At 37.5% G+C, this 26,712-nt stretch overlaps 1 protein-coding gene across 3 annotated transcripts in view; it reads right to left on the bottom strand.

The window, feature by feature from the left end:
- Nucleotides 1-1,845: 1,845 nt before the first annotated feature.
- The window catches only part of DHTKD1 (dehydrogenase E1 and transketolase domain containing 1), a 75,521-nt gene continuing 50,654 nt past the window's right edge, over nt 1,846-26,712 (bottom strand). For 2 of the 3 annotated variants that reach the window (XM_020999686.2, XM_020999684.2), the window contains 10 exons: nt 22,691-23,003; nt 22,151-22,235; nt 21,340-21,479; nt 19,367-19,517; nt 17,112-17,218; nt 13,446-13,610; nt 11,205-11,287; nt 8,756-8,925; nt 5,552-5,637; nt 1,846-3,967 (listed from right to left, as the gene is read on the bottom strand). In XM_020999686.2, coding sequence (XP_020855345.1) covers nt 3,866-3,967; nt 5,552-5,637; nt 8,756-8,925; nt 11,205-11,287; nt 13,446-13,610; nt 17,112-17,218; nt 19,367-19,517; nt 21,340-21,479; nt 22,151-22,235; nt 22,691-23,003 — 1,402 coding nt within the window. In that variant the 3' untranslated portion in view covers nt 1,846-3,865. Of the gene's footprint in view, nt 3,968-5,551; nt 5,638-7,257; nt 7,336-8,755; nt 8,926-11,204; nt 11,288-13,445; nt 13,611-17,111; nt 17,219-19,366; nt 19,518-21,339; nt 21,480-22,150; nt 22,236-22,690; nt 23,004-26,712 lie in introns of those variants that run through there. The other variant, XM_020999685.2, reaches the window with a different exon arrangement.

Here is a 26,712-nt window from a genome sequence, read left to right on the forward strand (position 1 = left end):
TTCTTCATTTTCAAAAAGGACCAATGACATGACGTTGGGGTAAAATAGTGGATGATGGCTGATATTGACTTGCAAGTGGATTTGTTGGATTTAAGTGAGGCAGAGTTGCTCAGTTGTCAGCCTCACTCTCTTCCTGAGTCACTGAAGTCCAGTGGCAAGACTGGCAATGGCCCCAGATGCAGTGAATGACGCTGGCATCTTTGCTGTCTAACCAAGCTCTAAGTACTCCACAGTGCCTACTTCAGCCACCTTCGTGGCCATTGGAACAAATTATTCTCATCTGCCCATTCCGATGGGGGAAATCTTCACATGTTTGGGGTAGATATCCCCCTAACTCAATGATGGGTTTTACCCTCAACCTGGTTTAGCCTGCCTGCTGAGAGTTTTACTAAGGCATGGATGATTCAAATGCTACAGCTTCTTGAAGCCACAGGTGAGAATTGGATGATAGATGGACACCAGAAATAGATGAGCAGCCCTGAAAAGGGCTCAGCCCCGCCCTCAAACCAGAGGTGTTAGTCCCCACTGAACACCCTTAGGTCTGAATGTTTCCAGCAAGTATAATAGGCACACTAGCATTTATTCCCTCATTATATTTAGGAACACCAAGCCTAGCCCATGGAAGAGAGTAAATGTTGAATGAAAATACTAGCTGATTACTTGAAATAGCTTTACAAAGCTATGGAGAAGAGCCCCAGCTAGATCTCTGGTTCACTTAGCTAAAAGCACATACTTGCCTAAGCCTCTGAAAACTATATGAAGTATTTCATCCCTGAAAAGGGAATTATAGAACTTTACATTTCCAATTGATACAAATACTGAACATCACTGAAAATATTTATAGAAATGGGCTAAAAACCTAAAGTAATGTTATTGTCAATAGCAGAAGATAGATAAAAAAAATCTTAATTTGCTATCAAATGCAAAGTATCTTGAAAAAGAAGGAGCTCGGGTAATTAAGGGCTAGATTGGGGAGCAAACAGAAGATAGAAAAGCAGGTAAGATATGATACATATTGGTGGTTCCTCACATTAAGATTACTGGATCTGTGAAATGTCACTCAGAAAACAGAGAACTTAAGGAATAATTAGAGAGTGATTGTGCACATTATTTTAAAAATTCTTTAGAAGTCCTTACAAAAGTGTTCAGATGCTATCCATCTCCAGAGAAAGAACTGATGGAGTCTGAATGCAGATCAAAGCATGCTTTTTTAAACTTTATTTTTCTTGGCGTTTTTTTTTGGTCTGTGTTTTCTTCAGGGCATGGCTAATATGAAATATGTTTTGCATAACTGCACATGTATAATCTATATCAAATTGCCTGCCTTTCTCAAGGAAGGAAGAGTAGAGGGAGATAATTTAGAACTCAAAATTTTAAAAAACAAATGCTAAAAATTGTTTTCACATGTAATTGGAAAAAAATAATAAAATGTAATAAGGCTAAAAATGTATTCAAGAGAGGTTTTTAGGTATCTTTGTTGTGACAAGTAATTGAAAACAACGTCAACATCTTAAGTAAAAGATGTAATTTTTCTCAAACCTAAGAATTTTCACAGTTGTGTACTCACACCTTTTTTCATTCACTGAACATAATGGTTTTGGCAAACAGCTTTACCTTATTAAATTTTGCAATTTAAACAGTTCTTTATATTTTCCCCAAAACCCCAAGAGGCTAGCTGTAACCAATTTTAACACTTTTTGGGCAAATATATATATATATATATATTTTTTTCTAACACATTCATGGATACAATAGGGAATATGTGAGACAGATTATATTTTAAGCATTTTAGAATTATTTAAAAAGTCTTCCCATATCTAGGAGGAAAATGGAATAAATGCTTAATTAACAAGAAACATTTTATTTGAAACTCTTTGGACATTTCTTTCTTGCATGGACATCCCAAATATATTTGGAAGTGAGCAAGGTCAAGATGACAACAGAAAAACTCAGTTTTTCTGTTTCATAGTTGAAATTATAGAGGAGTGAAATGAAGAGGAGTTGATTATTTTGTAAAATTAAAAGTTGGGAAAGCTGATTAAGAAGGTGGCTTAATCTGGTCATGTTTATAGTTTAAATAAGCATTCCCTTTTGCTCAAAAACTGCAGAGGTTTGAAAAGATAAGATGGTTTTACAGCTTTAATTTTCTCCAGTTAAAATTGGAACTCAGTAATAACAAGTCTCACCTTACACTGACCTTTGAAATTTTATGACTGGCACAGTTACATCTTTACACAAAGAAGGAACATTAAGGAGTAAATGAATAAAAAGAAAATCAGTACTACTATTGTATATAATACTTTAAATCAATACACATACTTACTGTATGTTGCAAATAACAATTAGTGATAAACCTGTTGCCAAAGCAGGCAAAGTTAATACACATAAACAACCTGTACCAATTATATGCAAAAAAAAGTACCTATGGGATAGGTCCATGCCACCTTTCTAGTACCTCTGGGGTACCCTTGCTGGGGATAACAGCAATAAAAGTACAGGTACTAAGCAGTGGAAACTTCCTATTATGAAATGGGTGTGTCTGAACTGAACCTACTTAGTTATGCCTGTAGTACAAGATATTTCAGAATTTTTCAGTGAGGACACTGACCTCTAATAGTACCTGAGAATCTTGGATCAGGAAGTTTCCCCTATCAAAGAAGATAGTGCTCCTTATACATCCCCAAATAGTCACCATTCTCTCATGAATGGCTCCTAAAGGTAATAGCCAGAGCACTGAAATCTTAGCAGTTCTCCAAAGGTTATAGTTACTATTTGTAAAAGTAATTTGAAAGAGAAAGGATGCTCTGATAAGAGGCTACAGGTCATTTTCATGCAAGCACCCAAACATCACCTATCTGAAAAGCAAAATTACTGTAGTTTACAGATCACAAACTCTTTAATTAAAAAGGATAATTACAGCTGGACAAGTAAGGCACCCCAATCTTTAAGAACATAAATTAGGAACAACCTAGCTTTTCTGAAGCACTTGGTGAAACATTTTTAAAAACAGCTTTAACTGAAAACATCCCAGATTCTAGCATGTACTGAAATCCAAAGTTATTGATATTTAGAAGAATTGTGGGAAGGAAGAAAGGCAAAAAGCAATGAAACTTAGCTAGGCCTACAATAACAAGTGAGATGGAGAACTGAGATAATATACAACTGTAACTCAAACACAAAAACATTTTGTTTGTAAAATCTAGAAAACTGTAGAGGCTGCTTGGTGTTGAGGACAGAGTACTGACTTTGCAATCAGGAAGACTAGAGTTCAAATGCTGTCTCTAAAACTTATTGGCTGCGGTCCTGATCAGATCACCTAATCAATACATGAAATACTACACAAGGTGTCCCAAAAGTCTGGGAACAGTTTTAAGTTATTAAAGCTTAATAGTTTAAGCTATTGAAGCTTAAAACTGCACTTAGACTTTGGGAACACCCTACATATCTCAAGTAACTGCCCAGTATTTCTCTGTTAAGTCACAGACTTAATCTGTTATGATCTGTGTTGGTGGAAAAAATTTCCAAACTGGAATGCTGATGAAATCACAGATCCTTTGCATATTCATACTCAGAAAACTAGGATAAAAGTAGTTTGGAGGACAATCGGGAAAAAGGCCTCAATTCTCTACCTTGCTTCAACAGTGTACCCCTGGCCAAAACAGAATAGCCATTGTAAACAAATTAAGTATTCAAAAAAAGTGTGTATGCAAGCCTCTCCATCCTGTTGTCTCTGTTGACAATCATCTGCCCTTGTAAGGTCCCACTTCTCAGAGAATGACAACCTGGGAGCTCGAGCTTGAATTAGGAGCAAAGGCCTTTTTAAGGCAGTTTCTGAAAGGAAGTAGCATTTCTTCAGAGAAAGGCCTCAAGCAAAGGTCTTGGTGAGGATCTCTTCCTGCTGCTGCAGGTGTATGGTTCCAATTCCTACAGCTGGTGCTGGTAAAGGAGGTCGGCTCACCAGACGGAGCTGTGATTAGAGTGGAGGGAAAAATCATGTTTTAGATTAGTTTAGATTTAATTTAGATCAACGTCACTATTAATGCTAGCACAGATGTAGAGCAAGAAGGGACCTCAGAGGCCACCTAAGTCTAGCCTCTTCATTTTACAGATGAGAAAACTGAAACCCAAGGAGGATCAGTGACTTCTCCAAAGCCACCCAAGTTATAAGGGTCAGAGGCAGAATTTGAACACAGGTCCTCTGACTCCAGAGCCAATAATCTTATTCGACTTGTACTCACTTGTTTATCTTTAAATTGTATTCCTTCATTCACATAATAATCGTAACAACAACAATAATAATAGCTAACATTTACACGGTACTTACTATGTGCCAGTCACTGTGCTAAATAAACACTTCACAATTATTATCTTACTTGGCCCTGGGAGTTAGCTGCTATTATTAATCCTCATTTTATAGATAAGGAAACTGAAACAAATAGAAGATAAGTGACGTGACCAAGTTCACACAGCTAGTAAGCGCCTGGGGTCACATCTGAACCCAGGTCTTCCTGACTCCAGGCCCAGCAATCTCTCCACTGCACCACCTACCTACTGTATGTATGTACATCACATATGTCTGTGTGTGTATGTAGATGTATATAAACACACATATATGTGTGTATTAATACCCGAGTTCAAATCTGGCCTTATATATATACTGTTTGTATATGTGTGTATAAAAATTTGAGTCTGGAGCAAATTTGGTTGTCCTTGAATTTCACATCAGACTTAAAAACTCATGTTAATTACACTAACCAAGCTAGAAATCCTTTAACAATTAGTAGCAGATTAGAATTAAAACTATAATTTTAAAAGTTCTAATTTCCCTCATGGAATACACACACACAGACGCACACACACACACACAAGGGGCAGTTTGGTCTTGGACATGTACCAATCTTAAAGACAGCCCTAGAGAAGTAGATGTTTTTGGTTTCTCAATTCCTCTGCTGTTAAACTACAGAAGTTAAGCACAGTTTATAATACAGCTTCTGTCATTCAGGTCACCTAGATCACCTTGCCTCCCATATTGCTCAGGAACCCTATTTCTGGGTCAAGAAATCCTCAGCAATCAAATATTAGAAGCTGCAGAGAGATAAGGTTTTGGTGACATGTTGCTGATATATGTGCATAAATAGCTTGATAAATGAGTCTATAGTCCTCTATTCTGAAAGAATGTTTAGTTTGTGTGAGTGTTTTTTTGGAGGATCAGACCTGTGATTTTGTTGGCACAGGAAATTTCTAAGGAGGAGACTCCCCATACCAACACAGCCTGGCCCCTGTTCTGCAACTTTAGAGAGCTGCCCACGGCACTGAACAATTGGTTCTTTGTCTAGGGCCACACACAGCCAGTATGTGTCAGAGGTAGGAGTAAAGGGGTAGGAACCAGGTCTTTTTGGCTCCAAGGTCAACTATCATTAATGCCAATTTGCTTCTTGGAATTCGTGAATATGCGCATTAAGAAACAGTTTAAATGGCAAGCAATGATTAAATTTCTTTTTAGATACTCTAGAAAAGCAAAGCAAAATAAAACAAAAGTCAAAAGCCTTACCTTGCATGCTAGCTGTTTTTCAAATCTTGGGGAGATAAAAAACCATGGACCCATATTCTGTGGCTCTTCTTGACTCCAAATAAAATCTGCAGGGGAAAGAGCCTACCATCAATTCACCATGTGCACAAACACCCATCCCTTTCCAAAATGATATGGTATAGCTTGTACTAAAAAGTTAACCTTGGTCCTTATGCGTAGTGCAATAACACCCCAGAAAAATCTCAGTTAATTGGACTTTCCAAACTCTTTTCTTGACAAACAAGTTTCATGGGTAGCTGAATACTCATTTAATCACCAACATTTATTTTAATCACTTTTAATGGAAATCTTTGTAAATTGTATTCTATACCTCTTAAAGTATATGCCTTCTTAGAGAGAGTGGACTGGACATCATTTGGTCATCTTTTGTTGACTCAGTCACCATTACAAACTTTTCACTGAAAACAATAATGCCCTCAGCATCATGAAGGAGTACTGGTCCCTCTCTTAAGTACTCTCAGGTTCTTCAGTGTGGATCTACAGCTTACAGGCCATCTAGTTCATACTCTTCATTTTACAAAAGAACTAAGAGAAGGTCAGTGACATACTGGCCCAGCAAGATCCCAGACACAGGCAGTAAAAGGGACAGGATGTAAATGAACATAGCTCAACTGTTACCGAAGTCAGTGCTCTTTCCATTATAGCAAAGCTTTTGCACTTTGTTTTCTGTCTCTTTACTCACTGCCCACCTGTAAGACACCTGCTTGAGGCAGCTCTTTTCCCTCTTGTAATCTGGGGTGGATCTAGACACTGGGTAGTTCAACTAATTAGAATTGTGTAAAGAGTAAAAACCATTTGAGTGAGGGATCAAGGGTCTCTCAGAGAAGTAAAGTTCATGAGCTTTGTGACATCTCTTTGGGTTGTTCATGGCCCTTTAAAAAGTTTTTTTTCTTGGCTGTGTTCAATTCAATTTAATTCATTCACCAACCATGTTGAAGAGAATGTGCCAGGCACTAAGTATACACCACCCCCCTTCACACAAGTATCTACCTTCAAGGAGCTACATTCTACTGGAGGATACAATATATAAACCAGTAAATAGATGCAAAATCATTTGAGAAGGGAAAGAACACCTACATTAGTCAGGGAGCAGAGAGAAGGCTTGAGTGGGTCAGGAAAAGCTTCCTGAAAGAGGTAACTCCTAAGGAGAACTTTGAAGAAAGCTAAAGATTTAAAAGGCAGAAGGAGAAGGGAATACATTTTACATATGTTGGATAGCCTGTGAAAAGTCAAGAAGCAGGAGGAAGAATGCCAAGTCAAGAAACAGAAAAAGGCCAGTGGCACCAGAGAATATCATGTGCACAGGGGCATAGTGGGAAATAAGTTTGTAAAGTTAAGTGGGTGCCAGATTCTGCAGAGCTTTAGAGGTCAATCCAACGAATTTTATTCTAGCAGCAAGAAGAAACAGCTCAAGATTCTAGAGGACTGACATGTGCCTTAGGAAGATGTTCTGGTGGCTGGGTGGAAAACATTCTGAAAGGCTATTTCCATAGTCTGGAGTAGGGGTGTGTGTGTGTGTGTGTGTGGCCTGGGAGGGCTGAGGAGGGCTTGAAGCAGGCAGATAGTGATGTGAGTAGAGAGGAGCCAATTTATGATTATGGGAGGTGAGGGAGAAGAGTCAAGGCTCACTTAAAGAATCAATCAAGAGAAAATTATTAAGCACTTACTATGTGTCAGGCACTGTGATAGATGATAAGGATGACTTCAAGGTTGCCAGCCTGGGTAGCTGGAAAGATGATTGTCCCCTTAACAGAAATAAGGATATTTAGAAGGAGGGCAGGTTTAGACAGAAAAATGAACCTTGAGGTTCTTTGAGAAATCCAGGTGAAGATGACAATGAGGATTATATTTCAGAAACAAAATTAAGGCCAGGTATACAAATTTGGAAATTATCTCAGTATATTACAATTGAAGCTATGGAAGTTAATGATCACCAAAAGAGTGAAGGAATCAAGAAGAAGGCCCACAAAAAGGGACATCTATGGTAAGAGAGGAACAGCACAAAAAAGGAAAATGAGCAGGAGGGTTCAGACAGGTGAGGGAATAACCAGGTGACAGCAGTATCATGAAAGCTGAGGGAAGAAAATATCCAAGAAGAAGCAGTCAATAGTGTAAAATGCCATAGAGGTCATCCAGAGTGCAGGACTTGGATGGCATTGTGGCTAGAGGGTCAATCTTGGAGTCAAGAACATCTAGATTTAAGTACTGCCTCTGGAGCAGACAGGCAATGTTAGTCTAGACAAGTCATTTAACCTCTTAGTGCCTGGCCCAATGCTCTACAACTAAAGGTTGCAAAAAAGAGTTGCTTATATGTGCTTGTAAGAGTTCTTTCTTGGCAGTTCCACATACAATGACATCTCAGGTCCAGACCAAAAAAGAAAAAAGGGATAGTAGTTTCAGGGGGTAGTGTGCCATTTTTTTAAATGAATGGTGACAACCTGGGCATGTTTGTAGGCACCATGGAAGGATCCAGGAAATATGAAAATATTGAAAGTGAAATGAAAAGGGGAATATCAAAAGGACAATCCTGGGAATGGCAAGAAAGGAGGGGATTAAAAGTGGAGAGGCTGGCCTTAGCAAGGAGAAGTATCATCAAAGACAGTATGTAGCAAAGGAGGAGAGAATTCTGGACAATGTAATAGGGTTTTGAGGGACTAGGTAAAAAGAGAGGATTCATGGCAAATAGTCTCTTTTCTTCAGTAAAGCAGGAGATAAAGTTCTCTGATGAAGGGGAGTGGGCAGAGGGTGGTGTGGGAGGCTTGAGAAAAAATAGAAGATTTGAAACAGCGACTGCAGGGTGTGTATTAGAGGCAAGGTGTTATTATGTTTTAATTCTACTGCCACCATGTCACAAATATAGGCGAGTGTAGCCATATCTGTGTAACCTAATGTTACTATTTTGAAAAAGTTAATTTTTCTGGATGGGTGAGGTACTATGCTTAAAATCATCATCATATCCCTGGCAAATATAATTTAAGTGGCAAATGGAAAGTACTTTATATTATCTTTGGGATCTAGGCATCCAGGAAATACTTTTAGATATCCTAGAAAGATTAATCTTCATTTTAACACAACAATAAAAGGGAATGAAGTGGCATATAGGGCAATGAAAGTAACTTGAAGTCAGACAGCTCTTCCAGCAAATTTGCTCCCAAGATCCTTTACCTTTGGCATTTTTGTATTTGCTCAACTCTTGCTGTAATGCTTCCAGTGGGAAAGGGCAGAGTTCTTCTATTCGGATGATAGCAGAGTCATCTTTCTTCTTCCCTAAAGTTTCTCTTTGCTTCACCAAAGCATAGAAATGTTTACCTGAGCAGAAGACTACACTCTTAACACTGTTGGGTAGAAAGAGGAAAAGGGAAGGTGGGGAGAGAGGAGTGTAAGAGTCAAAATCTATTTCTAGATACAAATACATGCAATTCGCCTAAATTTTACTGGGTTTTTTTTTGTTAAATGTGTTGACACAATTTGTTTTGACACAGCAGACACTTCCCCAAAACACCAAAGAAAAACCTCCTACAAAATATATCCCCCTCAAAAAAAACCAACAACAGTTTATCGTTGTTAACAGAAAGAAGGGCTGTGTTCCTTGTCTTTGACAGTTTGGTGCTAATATTGACTGTTAGGGTAAACAGTTACCATTTCCCCATGTTGATTTGATTAATATTATTGTAGCCATTGTGTATATTTTTGTTATGTTTTTAATTAAGAAATTCTCCCAACAATTTAAGATTTACTACAGAAGAGCTTCCTCTAGGATTACTTCCAATCTATCTTGTTTGTACATAGTTTGCAGATTGTCTCTTGCAGGAGAATGAGTCCCTGGGGATGCCTTTCTTTGCATTCCCAGCACTTAACACAGTGCCTGGCACATTAGTAAGTACTGAATAACTGCTTCTTAACTGATTGACTATAGATCAAAGTATACATAAATCATATCCTTTTAGAGGAAGCCAAAAAAGACGGAAATATTTAGTTAGTAAAACAGTAAGATCAGATTCAAATGGGCTCACTTATTACCATATACTCAGTTACATTTTTGGGGTCTTCATTATTTACACTTCCCTCCTCTAGGCACTGATTACCTGCTATCTTAAAAGGCCTTTCTATCAGGAGACTAGAATGCTGCCTAGGTGGGAGAAGGAGGTACGAGTCCTCCACTGTTCCTCACTTCTCTACCTCCTGCATTGTGGGAGAAGCGGGAAAGGGACAGATTACGATTCCCAAGAAGGCAGAAGAGCTTTGGGTTTTGTGACAAAGGGGAGTGAAAACTGTACTGGGGGCTGGAGATGTTAAGTACAGTGGGAGAGGCAGAACTTGTCTCAAGTGTGTTTCCTTCCCTGCTGTGCCTCAAAGCAGAACAAGTGTGGGAAAGTGCAGAAGCTAGGAGCCCCTGGCACCAGGGTGCTAGCCTTGAATCTCTGACCCCTGTATGGGTGTCGTGGTGTCTGTGTAGGGTGTGCATGGGGGAAAGGCTTTTTTGGCCTGATTTCTAGTACCCTACAAACACCAGTAAGTAATAATGAGAGCTAGATGACCAGATTCTATCTAGAAGACGTTCTCAATTGGGGAGTTCAGATTTCAAGGGGTTCATGTACTTAGCAGGAAAAAATTACCTATTTATTTCAATATAATTGGTTTTCTTTATAACTCTGTTTTTTATTTTATACGCTTAAATACATTATTCTGAAAAGGGGTCCATAGGCTTCACCAGAGGTCAAAGCAATCTATGACACAAAAGAAGTTAAAAATCTTTGATCTAAACAGTTTAGTTCATGGGCACAGCTGAGTCTGACTTTCAATTTCTATTCCTAAAAGAAAGTGGGGAAGGGGAGTGAGGTGGTGACTTCTGTGCAAGCTATGAAAGGTGCATATCCTTTTAGCAAAGAAAATTTATTAAAGTACTTATAAAATACTTTGTACATATGGTACAAAGAGTTCTTATTAAAAGTACTATATATTAGTAATTAAAAGCACTAGCTATTGGAATGTGAGCTTTGTCTTGTTTTTTTTTACCCCCAGTACTTACTATATAAGCATTCTTCGCTTGCATGTTTATGATAAAAATTTACTTAAGCACATATTTATGTGAATAGTTTAATGCATATTCCCCCTTCCCCAACACCCCTAAATTAGAAAAAGCTCTTGGATTTGTTGCATATCCTACAAAAGTGAAATTACAATAGAATCCTAGTATAACACAAATTATTACTCCTGGCCCGGAAAACATAACAATTGCATAAAACAAAAGACCAACATCAAATTGTTAGCTTATTACAAAGGAGTTAATCCTATGTAACAACACTGGTGTTACAAAAGAGTTCCACTGTAATTTCACTCTTTACATCCTATTTTAATTAACTCCTCCAAAATGCTTGTCCCTTTAGGTGGTAACAGTAAAAAAGCATAGGAAAAAGCAGAAACTTTATTCATTTGTTTTGTTAACAGACTCTTTAAGGATAGCAGACTTCTTTTTCACAATAAATTTAAAGCACACACACACACACACACACACACACACACACAACTCTCTTACCAAACCTTGATTCCTTACCCTGCACTTGTTTTCTTGCTCATTAAAATACTATTACAGATAATATAGAAATCAAATTACTTTTTAGGATCTACAGAAGAATCACCAATGACAGGTCTGAATGTTGTCCTTGGTGCCATTTCTTGAAAACTCGAAACAGCTGCCTAAAGAGGAAAAAGAAAGCAGTACCGGTTATGTTAGAATAAACTGAAGATGCTTTTGATATAAAGAGAATTCAAATTGAATTTTCATTCTAATTTTCAAATCTCTGAGCTTTAAATTCAAATGAAACCTCAACCAGCTAACATGGAAAGAATACAAGCAATGGTGTGCTGGGAAATGTTTACCATCTAGCTCCCAGGGGAAAAATGTGAACATGGCATAATTTTATGTTTAATCTGCATTATTAACATTTTTTCCATCACTTTCTTAAATCTAGACAATCAACAAAGCAATAAGCCAAACCCTGACTTATAATATTTGCTGATTTCCAATGTGTAAATACTCACTAGCAGCTAGCTCCTGAGCTGATGCTAGCTAGCTCTGGGATACTCCTAAATATAAGAATATTTCTACAATAAAATGTCTGTGACCCAATCATAACAATATAGCCAAAAGTGTCTGTACTAAGGAAGACAAGGCTATGTTACAAACTGGGGCTTTCAAAATAGCACTATTAATGAAGTCTTGGCGAGCTTTGTCAGATATGCAACCTAGGCTCGCTCTCTACTACCACAAACTCCTCCTTTCAGTGGGTTGAACCCCACATCCAAGAAAGGTACCAAGAACAACCAAACTGCTCCATCACCACCTATCCCTCAGGATACAGCCCATAGAACACACACAAGAGAAAACACTTGGTCCAGAAGAACACTGGATCTGGACTCTTCTCTGTTTTCTAAAGGCTTACCATGAACGATTTCTCCCTTAACATATAATCCTGATTAGCCCAAAGACAATGGTATAATAACAGCCAGTCTTATGCCCATCAGCACAATGTTAATTAGCTTTCCTTTCCCATAAATAAGCTAACTAAATGGTGCCCTTCCTATGTTGGAAATAGCAGCACAATTACTCACAAATTAACTTCACCTTCCAGTAGATTTCTGATTGCACCAATAGTTATGGGAAGGTCTGAGGATAATCATCTTTGTTTTGTGCAAGGCATCACTGACATGTCCTTTCCACACTATTTCCATAAGCAGGGAATTTGATCCCTAGATGACCTAATTAGCTTTGCTCTCTTTTCTGGTCAAATACCATTCCTCTAATCTCAATCAATCATCTGAAAAAGCATTTGGTTGGGCACAGGTGCTGTGAGTGAAAAAATGTAGGAAGGACTTAAATGCCTTACCAGTATTGATGAAATAATTCAAGTGCATGTTCTATTCATGGTGGCACCTAAGCATCAACTTCAGTCCCCAAAGTAGAAAAATCGTATCTACACAAATAGCTGCCACTTCTTTCCCATCTCCTGCCATGTCTTCTCATAAGCACCATTGCAACATCCCTTACTTTTGATTCCATGGGAAGTTCTGGGGAAAAGTGTGGCACTTTCAGAGAACCAGGAGGCTCATAAGTGAAAGAGAAGAAAATGCAAACAGGGCCATCATGGAAAAGCAGACTCTAGGTCCAGCCTGTCTTATATGCTGGCTACCTTAAACAAAAACACTATCCCTGATATTGTCTGAAATTTTCTGCTACACTTGATTTTCCACTAACTTAAAATTTTGTTGAACAAGAATATCCTGTTCAGAATGCACTTATTATCTCTGAGAGGTAAAAGGGCTATCAATCAATTTGTATTTGAATGTGAATTCATATAGCAATAAGCGTCCTTTGTTATAACATCTCTGCTTACTAAAACAAGATTCTACCTGTGTAGTTGGGTTCCAGTCTAAAACATATAAACTCACCTGAAGGAGGTTCACAATACCACCTACTTACTTCAATATACTCCAAGTTTGTTACTAGTATATTAAAAATCAATAGATCAATTCACCCACTTACCATATGCATGAATTAGAATTCTGCCAGCAGTTTCTTAAAGCAGTTAGTTAACTACTCCTAGTGGTTAACCAGTACTAACCACATTAGTACTATCCAGACTGATCTTATCTCCCTCTTTGTCATTACAAAGAATAAATGAAAACTAAGTGTATTTCCATGCTTGCATAAAGAAATGAAAGCAGCTGGACAATTCTGAAGAGCTTTAGAAATCCTTCAGAAAATGAACTGGCTTTGAGAAAGAGAATAACAGAAGGTGCCATTAATTGTAAAGAAACAACAGAGATGGGTTTAGCTAGATTTTTCCCTACTTACAGGGAATCTGAGTAGCATTTTTGGAGAAGCAACAATGAGGGGTTTCCTGAAGTTTCGAATCATCTGTCTTCGGAGCAAGTGGAAATATTGGGCTGGGGTAGTCGGGTGCACCACAAACATGTTGACATTATCTCCATCCACGCCTTCTTCCACACTGTCACACATCTGAGAGGTGAAGAAAAAAAAGAAAAATGGGAAAATGAAAAACTGCTGCATCATCCTTTTCAACAGCAATTCAATTAAAAAAAAAAGGGAAATGATATCTCTCTTTTCCTCCCATAATATGGAATGATGCCTGAAAAGAGAAGCTGATAATGATCTAAAGAACTGTTTTTCAAAATGTAGCCCCCAAATGTAAGGCATTCACTGCCTTAATTAAGATTCTTTATGGTCCTTCCTAATTTCTCCTAGATCTGCACATCTATCTCCTCTTTCCTGTTTTGTGTCTAAGACAGTATAAATTATAAAAGGACAAAAAGAAAATGAAAAAAGTACACAGATGATAACATAAGTCTAATTAAACTTTAAAACTGCCTAAGAATAATATGTCCAGTGTATAAAAGGTATATGCAAATTATATTCAGATATGTAGATAGCCTTGGGGCTTTCCTAATTACTTTGGGACACTTAAAGGAGAGAACACTAGTTTAAAGCATGTAAATAAAAATAAAGTGGTAAATAAAAAGGAAAGAAGTCAAGACCTTAAATCATAAGGATCATTTTAAAAGTATTAAGTTAACCTTCTTCAAACAAAGTCCTCCATTGTACATGTCCTTCAAGTTATCCGAGACCACAGACCTTAATCTACTTTTAGGAAATCCAAAGTCTATCATATTCTTCAATCTTTATGTCATCTAATAACTAAGAAGTGAAAAAAATAAACTGACACAAGGGCTTTGTTAACAGGCCATACAAAGCAGACCTACTTTATCTTTGGAAAACGGACACCCCCCCCCATGTACTCATTCTCATTGTTTCCTCTCATTTAGTCACTCACTGCTTTGTAGGAGGAGGGAGGAGGGTAAGGGTAAAAAGAGTGAAAATTTTTTTCCATATAGTTAAACGGCCATTTGAAATTAGTTATGATGTCATAACATGAGAATGGGAGAGCACTCACCATTCTTTCTCTACCCAGTTGTCTCTCCTCACCTCCTTTCATTTCTCTTTCTCCCAACTACCCTGACTTACAACTGCAAGGCCAACAGTGAAATGTTTGGCTATCAGTGAACTCTGGCAATTCTCACTGAGCAGGCTTGGCTAAAATGTTAAAGAGTATTTTATTGACGTTTTAGTGTATCTCCAGTCTTGTGAGAAGACACCATAAAAGTAAGCTGGGCAGCCCAATTGATTGCTCATAGCCAAAAAATGAAACTTGAAAGAAAGGAAAATCTTAAAAGCAAACATTTCAAAGTTATTGGTCATTTTGAAAATTAACTTCTTACTTATCCACTCCACTAACATACAAACGGTGACACTTTCATAAATACAGAATGCTGTAACTCTTTGACTAAGGGCTTTTCTCTTTAAGTAGCACTTTTCTGGATGGGACAAGTATAAATGAAAGGAAAAGGTCATATCATAGAATCACAGATGTGGAGATGAAAGGAACTTGAGAAGCCATCAAGTCCAACATCTTCATTTCAGAGATGAGGAATTTCAGTGACTTGTCCAATGTCATAGAAATAGTATCAAGAGCAATATTAGAACATAAGTCCTCTGACTCAAAACATAGGGCTCTCAATCCTCAACTGATAAGTTGTCATAGGACAGGAACAGGCAATTCTCAAAGGAAGAAATCCAAGATACCAATCAATAGCCATATGAAAAAATGTTCTAAATCACTAACAATTAGAAAAATGACTATTAAAGCAACTCTGAAGTTCTACCTCATACCTATCAGATCAGCAAAGTTGACAAAAAAGGAAAACGACAAATGATGGTGGGGTGCGAGAGAAAAACAGGCACATTAACAGACTTTTAGTGGAAGTATGAATTGGGATAGCCATTTTGGAAACATTTTGGAACTATGCCCCTAAAGTTATTAAACTGTGCAATACCCTTTGACCCTGTGGTAGCACCACTAGGCCTATGCTCCAAAGGGATCAAAGAAAGAAAAGAAGAATTCATATGTACAAAAATAGTTATAACACCTCTTTTTGTGGTGGCAAAGAACTGAAAAACAAAGGGGTACCCATCAACTGGAATATAGACTATAGTATATGAGTACAAAGGGACACTGTTGTGCCATAAGAAATAACAAAAAGGATGGTTTCACCTGAGAAGATTTATGTGAACTGATGCAGAATGAAATGAGTAGAACTAGGGGAACAATCTGTATTACAATGACGATATTATAAAAATGAACAACTTTGAAAGACTTAAGAATTCTGATCAATGCAATGACAAACTCCTATTCCAAAAAAACAGTGATGAATGCTACTTACGTCCTGTGAGAGGTGATAGACACAATGAGATACATATTTGGACATGGCCAATGTGTGAGAATTTGTTTAGCTTGACTATAACTTTTCATTAACAAGGGTTTGGTTTTTCTGTTTTTCCCTCCAAGGTAGAGGGGGAGGTGAGAAAGAAAAAAATGTTAACTGAAAAAAAAATAGAATAAATGAATAAAAACAAAGTGCTCAATTTGGGGAGGAAAAGCTGCCTTGCCTATTGAGATGCTCTAGATTGCCACAGACCACCTCTTTTACTGTGGGTGAGTCTTTAGCCAAATGAGGATGAGTATCTTCAATACAGTTAAAAATTTAATAAAAAAGGATGGCAATCAGCACAAAAATATGAGGAGAAAAAAATCATGCGATTACAAACAGTTATGTGTTTGAAAAAGCCAGAGATGTTCAAACTGACTTTCCATATTAATCATATTTTCATATATTTAAAGAAAAATGTCTTGTAAACCTCCAAGTGCTTCATAAACATGAGCTATCACGTGGTGGTCTCTTGTCTTCAGCTGCTTTATTCTAGTTTTACATTAGGTTTCCAAGACAACTTTCTTTGTCCTTTCCTTGGCTGAAAAATAGTCTGAGCAAGGGAAACATGATTTGGGTCACCTCAAACTAGTCAACCAAAAAGGGTCTGAAGATCTTGCATTGCACATTGTATTAACCTAAGGCATTCAAGCTGCAACAATACTAAACTAATGAATCTCAGAATCTCCCCTGGCAAAGTATTCTCACTGCACTGGATGTCTTATGCCATCTGCAGGAAGTAGCTCTACCTACTTCAAAGCTTCCTTATGCTAACATCCTGATATATTTAAATATATATAACATTTATATAATATATATTCTGCTTATTTATATTTATGTTGATATGTTAATTTTTAAAATATTTATTTTTGCATGCATTTATAATCTAATTCCTCTCACTGACCCTCTCCAACTAAACAACAATGACAAAAAAAGAGAAAAACATAACCTTCATCATAAACATGCACAGTTCAAGTAAAACAAATTCCCACTTGGTCATGCCTGAAAATGACTCCCTCTGCATTTCTCTGGCAGGTAGGTAGCATGTTTCATTTTCAGTCTGCTGGACCTGTCAGTATTCTAAGATCTTTCAAAATTGAAACAAAAATTATTATGAGAAAAAGCAGCTCTTAGTAATTTTTCTTTGTTTTTGGCATGTATCCACATTCAAACCTACCTGTAGGAAACGCTCCATTCTACAGGAAGAATGGTCTGGTCCAGCCCCATCATAACCATGTGGAAGGAGAATTACAATGCCACTCTGAAGAAGCCACTTGGATTCACCTGGGAAAGATATAGGAAAGGAGAAATGGACTCGGCAGAACACAGGTGCACATGGATGTGGATAATGGAACCCCTCAACCCCTAGCAAGCAATATTATTTTAGTTGATTAAAATAGCAATTTAAGTAGTGGTCTAGTTTAACTGAATGATCCTAAATTCACTCAGTACTATGGCAGCTTAATAAAAATAGTCTAATTGGTAGAGGTGCCAACTAACAATCCCAAGGAGGAAAGAGAATGGGGAACTGAACCTAGTCAACTACAAACAAAATCCAAAGGTGAACATGCTTGTTTCTGGAACAAGGGAAATTATTCCACCAGTTGGAAAGTTCATACATAGCTCTTATGCCAAGTGAAAACAACCTTCTTTGTTCTTAAGTAGAAAGAATCTAAAATATTAGTAATAGCCAACAGCTGACATTTATATAGTACTTTAAGGTTTGCAAATGCTAAAACACTAACTTCCATAGAGTGTATATTTTAAGTTGTTTGACCTTCATAACAACCCCATGAGGTAGGTGCTAGTATTATCCCCATTTTCCTGATAAGGAAACTGAGGCAGACAGAGGTTAAGTGATTTCTTCAGAGTTACCCAGATAATAACTGTGTGAGCCTGGACTTGAACTCAGGTCTTCCTGACTCCAGGCCAAGAGCTCTATTTACTATTCCATATAGCTGACTGAAATAGGGTTAGACACTTTGAATTAGCTGTAATGTACCTTGATTACTGCTGGCAGGTATGTGCCCTGTCTCAACATTCACATGCATCTGTGATTTTTAATCAATTTAGGTATTCCTTCCAGTGATATATATGACAAGTTGTATATGCTTGCCAATTCTGGGTGATTCTTGTCAAATAACCCCAACATTTATATGGTATATATAGTACATGAGAGGTAGCAGGATAGAGAGGAGAAAGAGCTGACCTGAGGAAAACCTGGGGTTAAAACCTATCTCTGACACATGCTGACTGTGTAACCCTGGGCACAGGGTACCTATAGATAGAAAGTACCTATCCATATTGGTAGAGGAAATTTCTGAATGGGAGCTCTCTACACTAATGAAATTACAAGTTTGGGCAAAATTTTTATATATAAATACACACATATATGTATATATGTATGTTAGAAGGCATGTTGTATAATTATACTTACTACATATATTGATCTAAATAATCAATGACTAATTATCCACATTATTACTTAAATACATGTGCCTCAGAAACTGTTACCCATTGCATTTGCAGCCACGCCCCCCACAAGCTGGGAGATTACATGGGGAACATGGGGAGTGACCATGATATGATAACTCAGTGGCACTGCCAATCACCATGCTGCCAGAAGACTGAGGATAGTCCTCACAATAGATTAGGATTAGCAAGAACTTACTTGGGGCACTGAAGCAAATGAGTAGAGAAACTTTACCACAAGGAACAGTCCCAATTCTCAGTCTTCCCTTCCACTCCACCAGGACTAATGCATCTGGGCATCTGGTCTGTTGTTCCACAGGCGTGCATTTCATAGGATCATAGACTTTAGAGCTGGGAGGAACCTTAGAGGTGACATAGCCTAACCCTTTCATTTTACAGATGAAGAAACTGAGGCTCTAGTTCCCCCAAAGAAGAATTCTCATTTTTCCATGAGTTAATATGCTTAAAAGTTCTTCACTGCAGGATTTCTTAGGTGGCTGGCCATAACCTCAAACCCATGGGGTCAATTTTGTGCAGTTTTCAGTTATTCACATTAATGTATCTCTCCACTAGAGTGGATAATGAAGGGCTAGTTATAGTATAAAGCAAGGAAAGCAATACTATGAGATACAGTGATTTATTCACATCCAAGTAACAAGCAAATGCGAGAAATATGGAATAGTATATAGAAGGACCAACAGTATATCTTTCAATTAAGGATTAAAAATAAACTCTCAACCATCTGATGCACAAAGTCCTTAATCCTAATTTATGGAAAATGGCAACAGGGCATGTGGAAGTATGAATAGTTTATAGTGCTATTTTCTGCTCCAGGAAATAGTATTTACAAAGTAAATGTATATCCATTTTAAAGAATGATTAAAGAAAATTTCTTGCTAGTGCTTGGCACAGTGCCATACATCCAGAAGGTATTGAGAAAATGCCAGTGCTACTACTAACCTCCAGAGATGAATGTGTCAAATATAATCTGGGCTCCATTGAAGAAATCACCAAACTGAGCCTCCCAGATGGGCAGTAACTTGGGGCTTTCAATGCTCATTCCATATTCAAATCCCAGTACCGCCTCTTCTGACAGAGGACTATTGCTTACCTAACTCGGTAAAAATAAACAGAGGAAGAGGTGAGAGACAAAGGGTCACACGGCAGGGGTTAAACATTTTCTTTCTAGAATATTACAAAAGACAGGAACCATCTGAGGAGAAGAGGCTCAAAAGGAAGGCTTTGCATCCTCCTTCAGACTACTCTCAGTTAGGAAGCTGCTATTAACTAGTAGGCCAAGGGAGGTGGGAAGGAAAGAAGATAAGAGGTAAGCAATGCGGATATTATCTGCTTTGTTGGGGATATTATCTGCTTTGTGCAAGGACAAACACTGTACAGCAGCTCTTGGGCTACTATAACTGTAACAAAGTCTGGGAAATCATAAAACAAAAGACTACTCTTGATTAAACATCTATAATTCCAACATCAAACTGGTATTTGGAAATTGAAGAGCTAGAATTTTTAAGTTCATGGAGAATGCTCTAAGTGAGGGCAGAAGGGTTTTTATGGCACAGGTCCATCACGACTTAAAAGAATCTGCTCAATATGCACCTGTATGCCACCTCACTCTCATGACTTACATTCCCTGAACAATTGTGAATTCAATTTGTATTGCGCCATGTTTCACTTAGACCTCTGGTTCCTCTTAAGACACAGCCTGAGAGTCACTTGGGACATGAAGCCTTTTATAATCTCTAGATGCTGGTACCCTCCTCAAAAAACACCTCGTATATGCTTATATATAGTACATGTTGTCTCCTCTGGCATTGTAAATTCCATGAGGACAGAAATTGTTTTACTTGAATTTGTATCCTTAGCATAAGCATAGGCATCTAATAACATATGAACAACAATATTCATGTATGTTGATGGACAGGCCTAATTTAGGAAGGTCTGGTTGTTCACATTTGAGACTGGAACAGAATATACCTCTCAAAGATCCTCTAATAGTTAAGTAAAGAAAGTTTACTTAGTCATAAGCATGGAAAGGATACCCATGAAGGATCAAGTACTGGTTTAGATAGTCATATCCCCCTCATCTAACTACAGAAGCAGGTTTGGTCAGCAGGGTGTGGTAATTGTACAGCAGGGTGGTAACTGTACCACCCAGTTTGAGGGGCACTAACTCGAATCAATCCAATAAACATTTATTAAGCACCTACTATATGCCAGGCATTGGACTAAATAACTTATGGGTTGGCTTCTTTTATGCTTAGGCAATCGGGAAGCCATGTTATGGCTCAAGCCTTAAACCCCAAACCAATGAAATCGCATGAATAGCTTCCTTTTAGGAGAAAAAAATCTAGCCGGGATACACAGCAAAGACCATGGTACTGGTGGTATTACTAGTACTACAGTGTATATATGTTGTCTCATCAACTGTAAAGTCCCTAAGGGAAGAGGCTATGTCATTTATTTCTGTTAAATCTTCCAAAACGCATAGTACACTTTTTTTTGCATGTCATGTTTGCTAATCTCCGCAAAGATATATGTAATTACCAACTCATCCAAGGGAACAGATACTTAATTCACACTGGTTGCTTACAAATAGAAAGGGCAATCAGGACTATTCCATTACATATTGGAAAGAAAAGGTTTGAGGTAAGAACTGGACTTTTAGAAGTGATTTTAAGGTAGTTAAGGTGGACCGAAAAAATTATAGATGGCTGTAAACATCCCACACAAGATGGTGACATATTGTACAAATTGAGTTCTTTGTATGAAAGAGAATTTTTTTAGCTATCAGAACATGTCCTTTTGATTTACAGGATTAAAAATTATATAATTTAGACCATCCTCCTTCCTAGTACCCTGTTTTCCTCCATCTACAATTTACAAGCTTATCTTTAGACCAGACAGCTGAAACATCATACTTCTAGGAAACCCTTCTGATCAGGATCCATGTGGTTCAGAGGGATATATGTGTCATCTGTTTTCTGGCAAACAATCATTGCATGCCTCTGGCTGAAGGTTCCACGACCAACATCTTGCCCACTTAGACGGACATTAAAACCTTGAGCAAGAAAGGAAAGACAAAATAAGATCAGGTGTCCGCGAACACTATTCTTAGTGATAAAGAATTATGATCCTGAGTAATAAACACGTTAAAAGACAGATTGAATTTGAGAATCCTTTTTAGGGCAACATATTGGGTAGGCATATTAAAAAACTGAGATATGATCACATGTATAGAAACATACAAACATGATTCAGTGGTATGAGTGTAAGTATTAATCACACATTCTACATGTTTTGTAAAATAACCTTTCAAAAAAGTTAAATGTTATTTTTGAATGTAACCAGTATAGAAATTTGTTTTACTTAACTATGTTTTTTTGTTACAAGGGTTTTGTTTTTATTTTTTTTGGGGGGGTGATGGTGGAAGATAGAATAAATGTTTGATAACTAATAATAAATGCAAATGAACTTTAAAAAATTAAGTCTTGCCACCAGGTTTTCAGCTCTGATAGCTTTCCTCTATGAAGGCTCTCTAATGTTATCTTGTCTTTGTGCTTCACTCTTTGAGTCAGCTTGTCAAGTAGGGAAGTAAATTCTAGTTTTTTACATTTCAATGAATTCCTCCAGTCAATGAAAAAAATGATAAACCAAAGAGGTTAATTTTTGCAAATAAGAAAATACCCTTTGTATCAACGAGTTGAGCAGTAAACCAAAGACGCGTCTTACCTTGAGCAAGTAAAGAGCCCAAGGCCAGAGCTTCTGCAGTGGCCCAGTCTAACTTTGTTCCTTCCTTTATTTTCTCTATCCTGGACTGCATATAAGGGGGGAGGGATGGAAAAAAAATAAAATGGATCACATTTAGTTTCATCAATTTGACCTTAAATATTCCTATTAATAATAGCCTTCTATAATTTATACTTCAGTCTAATTCCTCAAGCCCAGAGAAAATTCAGGAATTACAAATTCACACATAAATTTGTACATCTAAGCATTTTTTCTCTTTTTGTGTATGGGTTTTGTTTTTTATTTTTGTGTGCTCAGTCAAATGAAAATGGATTCTTTTTAATTTAAATGGCTAACCAGAATTAATGCATTCTCTGTAGTGCCAAGCCCAGAATCAAAGCAGAGAAGAAGGGTGGGCAAGATGTGGACTTAACGTGAACTAAGACAATTAGCCAAAAATGCATAGTCCAAATTCACTACATGAGCTAAACAAAGTATATGAAACAGTGGCTAGGTATCTGAATACTCCCTGACAGGAACTACCTGAACATAGGTCTTTAGAAGGTGACTATGCATCTGAAGTTCCTCAGGTACTTCCACAGACTTTCCTCCAACAAATCTCAGCAGATCAATGGGTACACCAGTGTCCCAGGTGGTGATCCTGGCAGAAGGTTCCACTAGGCCCCTCCAGTGGGCTTGCAGGTTAGTTGCAGGTGGGCTGTAAAGTGTCATATTAGCCAGATGGTCACTCAGCTTAGAGTAATAAGAGGTCTTTATTTCAGACACTTCATCCTGGGTCATGAGTCCATGGGCAATAAGGCTTTCTGCATAGGTGTCTGGGATGCTCTTTCGTGATCTGCTCAGGAGACAGAAAAAGGAAAATTAAAATTATAAGCAAGTTTGAAAGCTTCTAAAATTATAAACAGCCTCTCACCAGGGTAAATACCTTCTGCCAGAAAGGCAACAAAGAAAACATTTATATTTACCTTACTGCCTGTAAACGTATTTCGGAGGAAGACTGAATAGTTTTTGTTTTGTTTTGTTTTTTCCCTTCCTGAGGGCTGGTAAATTTTCAGCGGCTTAAAAAATTGAAAATAAATGTTGCAAAACTACAAAGAACAAGCTTGAGACCAAAGAGGTGTGAAAATACCTCCTCCCACTTTTTTGAAGAGGTAGGATGTGTGGAAAATTTCATGTGTCAAGATTTTTTTGATGTGTTGATAAGTATTCCTGAAATTTTCTCTTCTTCCTTTTAAAAAATTCTTTGTTACAAGACAAAAGGAGAGGGAGGCAAATAGGGGAAGTCTGAGTGATATAAAAACAAAAGATGTTAATAAAAATCTATTTTAAGATTTTTGATGGCTATTTGTAAGAATGATCTGGTTTGTTTACCTATCTAGCATCCAATTATCCTTCTATAATAGGAGACAGGTGAATAGACAAACAAGTACATAATGAAGATATAAATTAATACGGGTTAGAGCCCAAGTTTTGCATCTCTAAATATTGCTACTTCAAGAAACGAATATGGTATGGCCTCCTAGCATTCATTTAGAACCATATGGATGACAGGAACCTTAAGGATATGCTAGTGAATTCCTTAATATGATCTTAATAGGACCATGAAAATCAACTCTGATGGGAAAGCATCCATCCTATTTCTTAATGTCTCCAGGGAAAATGATTCTACAACCTCCTTGTTAACTCGCTGACCTTCCCCATCAGCTTAATCTTCCTTCTATTTAAAGGGATTAGGAGATATAAGAAATAGTTCATGCACTGTTTTCCACACAAAGCCTTTCTCGACCCCTCCCCCTCCACTTATTTGTGGCTTCCCTCCCACACTGCCTTCTATTTAATTACTGTGTACATATTTATATTTATTCATTTTATTCTTTGGGTATACAGACATACACATTTACAGTCTCTCCTTCTTCCCCACCCTCCCCTCACCCCCACCACTGCCCCAGCTTCTCTCCATTAGAAGGATGTAAGTAAGCTCCTTGCCAGTAAGGACTATTTCACTCTTTGTACTTGTATCCCCACAGCAAGATTCTTGGCACATTCTGGGTGCTTCATAAATAGTGGCTGGCTGACTAACTAAAACACAAGGATGTAGAGAGCCTATGATCCCAGGAAGCATAGGGCAGATTCTGTGGAACAGTTACGAGTTAAAACAAAAGTATGTAGACCTAACATTTCATCTTATGTGATTATGTACTATCTGCTTCTCTGTGGTAGATAAATTAATGTTCCCTTTCCAAGTGTGACCTGAGAATTCCGTGTGTAAGGTACTAGAAAGGAGATTCTGGGGAATGGCACCAAGTCAAAACAAGGTGTACAGATCTCAAGTAATTGGATTTTATCTTTTGTCCTTGTGTCTTGTGGCCCTATACCTTTTCTGTCTCTCATAGAAATTAAGTCTCATCTCCCAATTGTGACCAGAGAAGCTAACATTCAGAGAAGTAGAAGGAGCAGCCTGGGAATCAGCAGCAGAATGAAATAGGGGGAAGGATCCTCTTCACTTCATGTCTTGAATCTCTCATTTTACAAAACGGTAGTTTTGCAGATGAGGAAAAGGAATCCAAGAGAGATTAAAAGATTAGTCAGTTTGACAAGTCAACGACCACAGAAGTACCAAATACAAAACAGGAGAAATAAACACAGAAGACAGGACCAGCAATTCATGGAGGCCAGTATCCAAGAAAAGACACACCGATAAAACTCATGGTCTCAGATTTTAGACATCTTTAATTAATGCACCTAATGCACATTAGTGCAAATTGGTGCATTAATGCATCAAGTGTGGGTAGTGATTAGAGTGAACTAGAAATTCTAACGCAAGGGGAGACAAATTTGACCTCAACATTGAGAGTTGGTAGGATGGAATTCCTGACAGTAGGGAGTGCTCTATTGCAAGGGAATGGAACAGAAAAAATGGAAAAGCTTTGTATTTTAAGAATTTACATTTATGTAAGTTAACCTAGGAAACTGAGAGATAAAACATGGTAAAGAAATTTGGGTTAAGATAAATGAATTGGTCTCAGGCCATGGAAGAGTACAAAAAGGATTTTGAAAAGCAAATAAGATAAGTAGAGGAAAAATTGGGAAAAGAAATGAGAGTGATGCAAGAAGATATGTTAGATCCTTGTATTGCATGATTTAGATGTAAAGGCTGACACTATAAGCAAACTTGGAAAGCAAGAAATAGTTTACCTATCAGATCTATGGAAAACAGAAGAATTCATGACCAAACAAGAGACAGAGAACATTATGAAAAGCAAGATGGGTAATTTTGATTACATTAAATTGAAAAGTTTTTGCACAAACAAAGCCAATGCAACGAAGATGAGAAGGAAGGTAGAAAATTGGGAAAGAATTTTTACAACCAGTCTCTCTGATAAGGGCCTTATTTCTAAAATATATAGAGAATCAAGACAAATTTATAAGAAGCCATTCCCCAAATGATAAACGGTCAGAGGATATGAACAGACAGTTCTCAAATGAAGAAATTAAAGCCATCTATAGTGATATGAAAAAATGCTCTAAATCATTATTGATTAGAGAAATGCAAATCAGAACAACTCTGAGGTACCACATCACACCTATCAGATTGGCCAACGTGACAAAACAGGAAAATTATAAATGTTGGAGAAGATGTGGGAAAATTGGAACACTAATGCATTGTTGGTGGAGTTGTGAAATGATCCAACCATTCTGGAGAACAATTTGGAACTATGCTGAAAGGGCTATAAAAATGTGCATACCCTTTGACCCAGCAATAGCGCTTCTAGGGCTATATTCCAAAGAGATCATACAAATGCAAAAAGCACCCAGATATACAAAAATATTCATAGCAGCCCTTTTTGTGGTGGCAAAGAATTGGAAATTGAGAGGATGCCCATCAATTGGGGAATGGCTGAGCAAGCTGTGGTATATGAATGCAATGGAATACTATTGTGCTATAAGAAATGATGAACAGACTAACTGCATAAAAACCTGGAAAAACTTGTATGATCTGGTGCTCAGTGAAGTAAGCAGAACCAAGAGAACGTTGTACACAATAACAGCCACGTTGTGTGATGACTAATACTGATAAACTTAACCTTTCTCAGCAATACAAGGATCTAAGACATCTCCAGAGGCCTTGTGATGGAAAATGCTGTCCACATCCAAAGAAAGAACTATGGAAGTTGAATTGCTATCTTTTTTTTTCTCTTCTGTTGAATTTTGTTTCCTCATTCTGATGGTTCCTCCTATTGGTCTTAATTTTTACTTACAACATCACTAATGTGAAAATATGTTTAATAGGAATGTAAATGTTTAACCTATATCAGATTGTGTACCGTCTTGGGGAGGGTGGTGGGGAGAAAGAGGGAGAAAAATTTTAAACTCAAAAGCATATGGATGTGATTGTTGATAAACCAAAATAAATTAATAAAATTAAAAAATTAAATAAAAGAATCACCTGCCCAGCAAAACTGAATATAATCCTTCAAGGGAAAAAAATGGAAATTCAATGAAATAAAAGACTTTCAAGCATTCTAGATGAAAAGATCAGAGCT

The sequence above is a fragment of the Phascolarctos cinereus genome, unplaced genomic scaffold, assembly GCF_003287225.1.
Source record: "Phascolarctos cinereus isolate Bilbo 61053 unplaced genomic scaffold, phaCin_HiC Scaffold_1;HRSCAF=81, whole genome shotgun sequence".
NCBI classification, from domain to species: Eukaryota; Metazoa; Chordata; class Mammalia; order Diprotodontia; family Phascolarctidae; genus Phascolarctos; species Phascolarctos cinereus.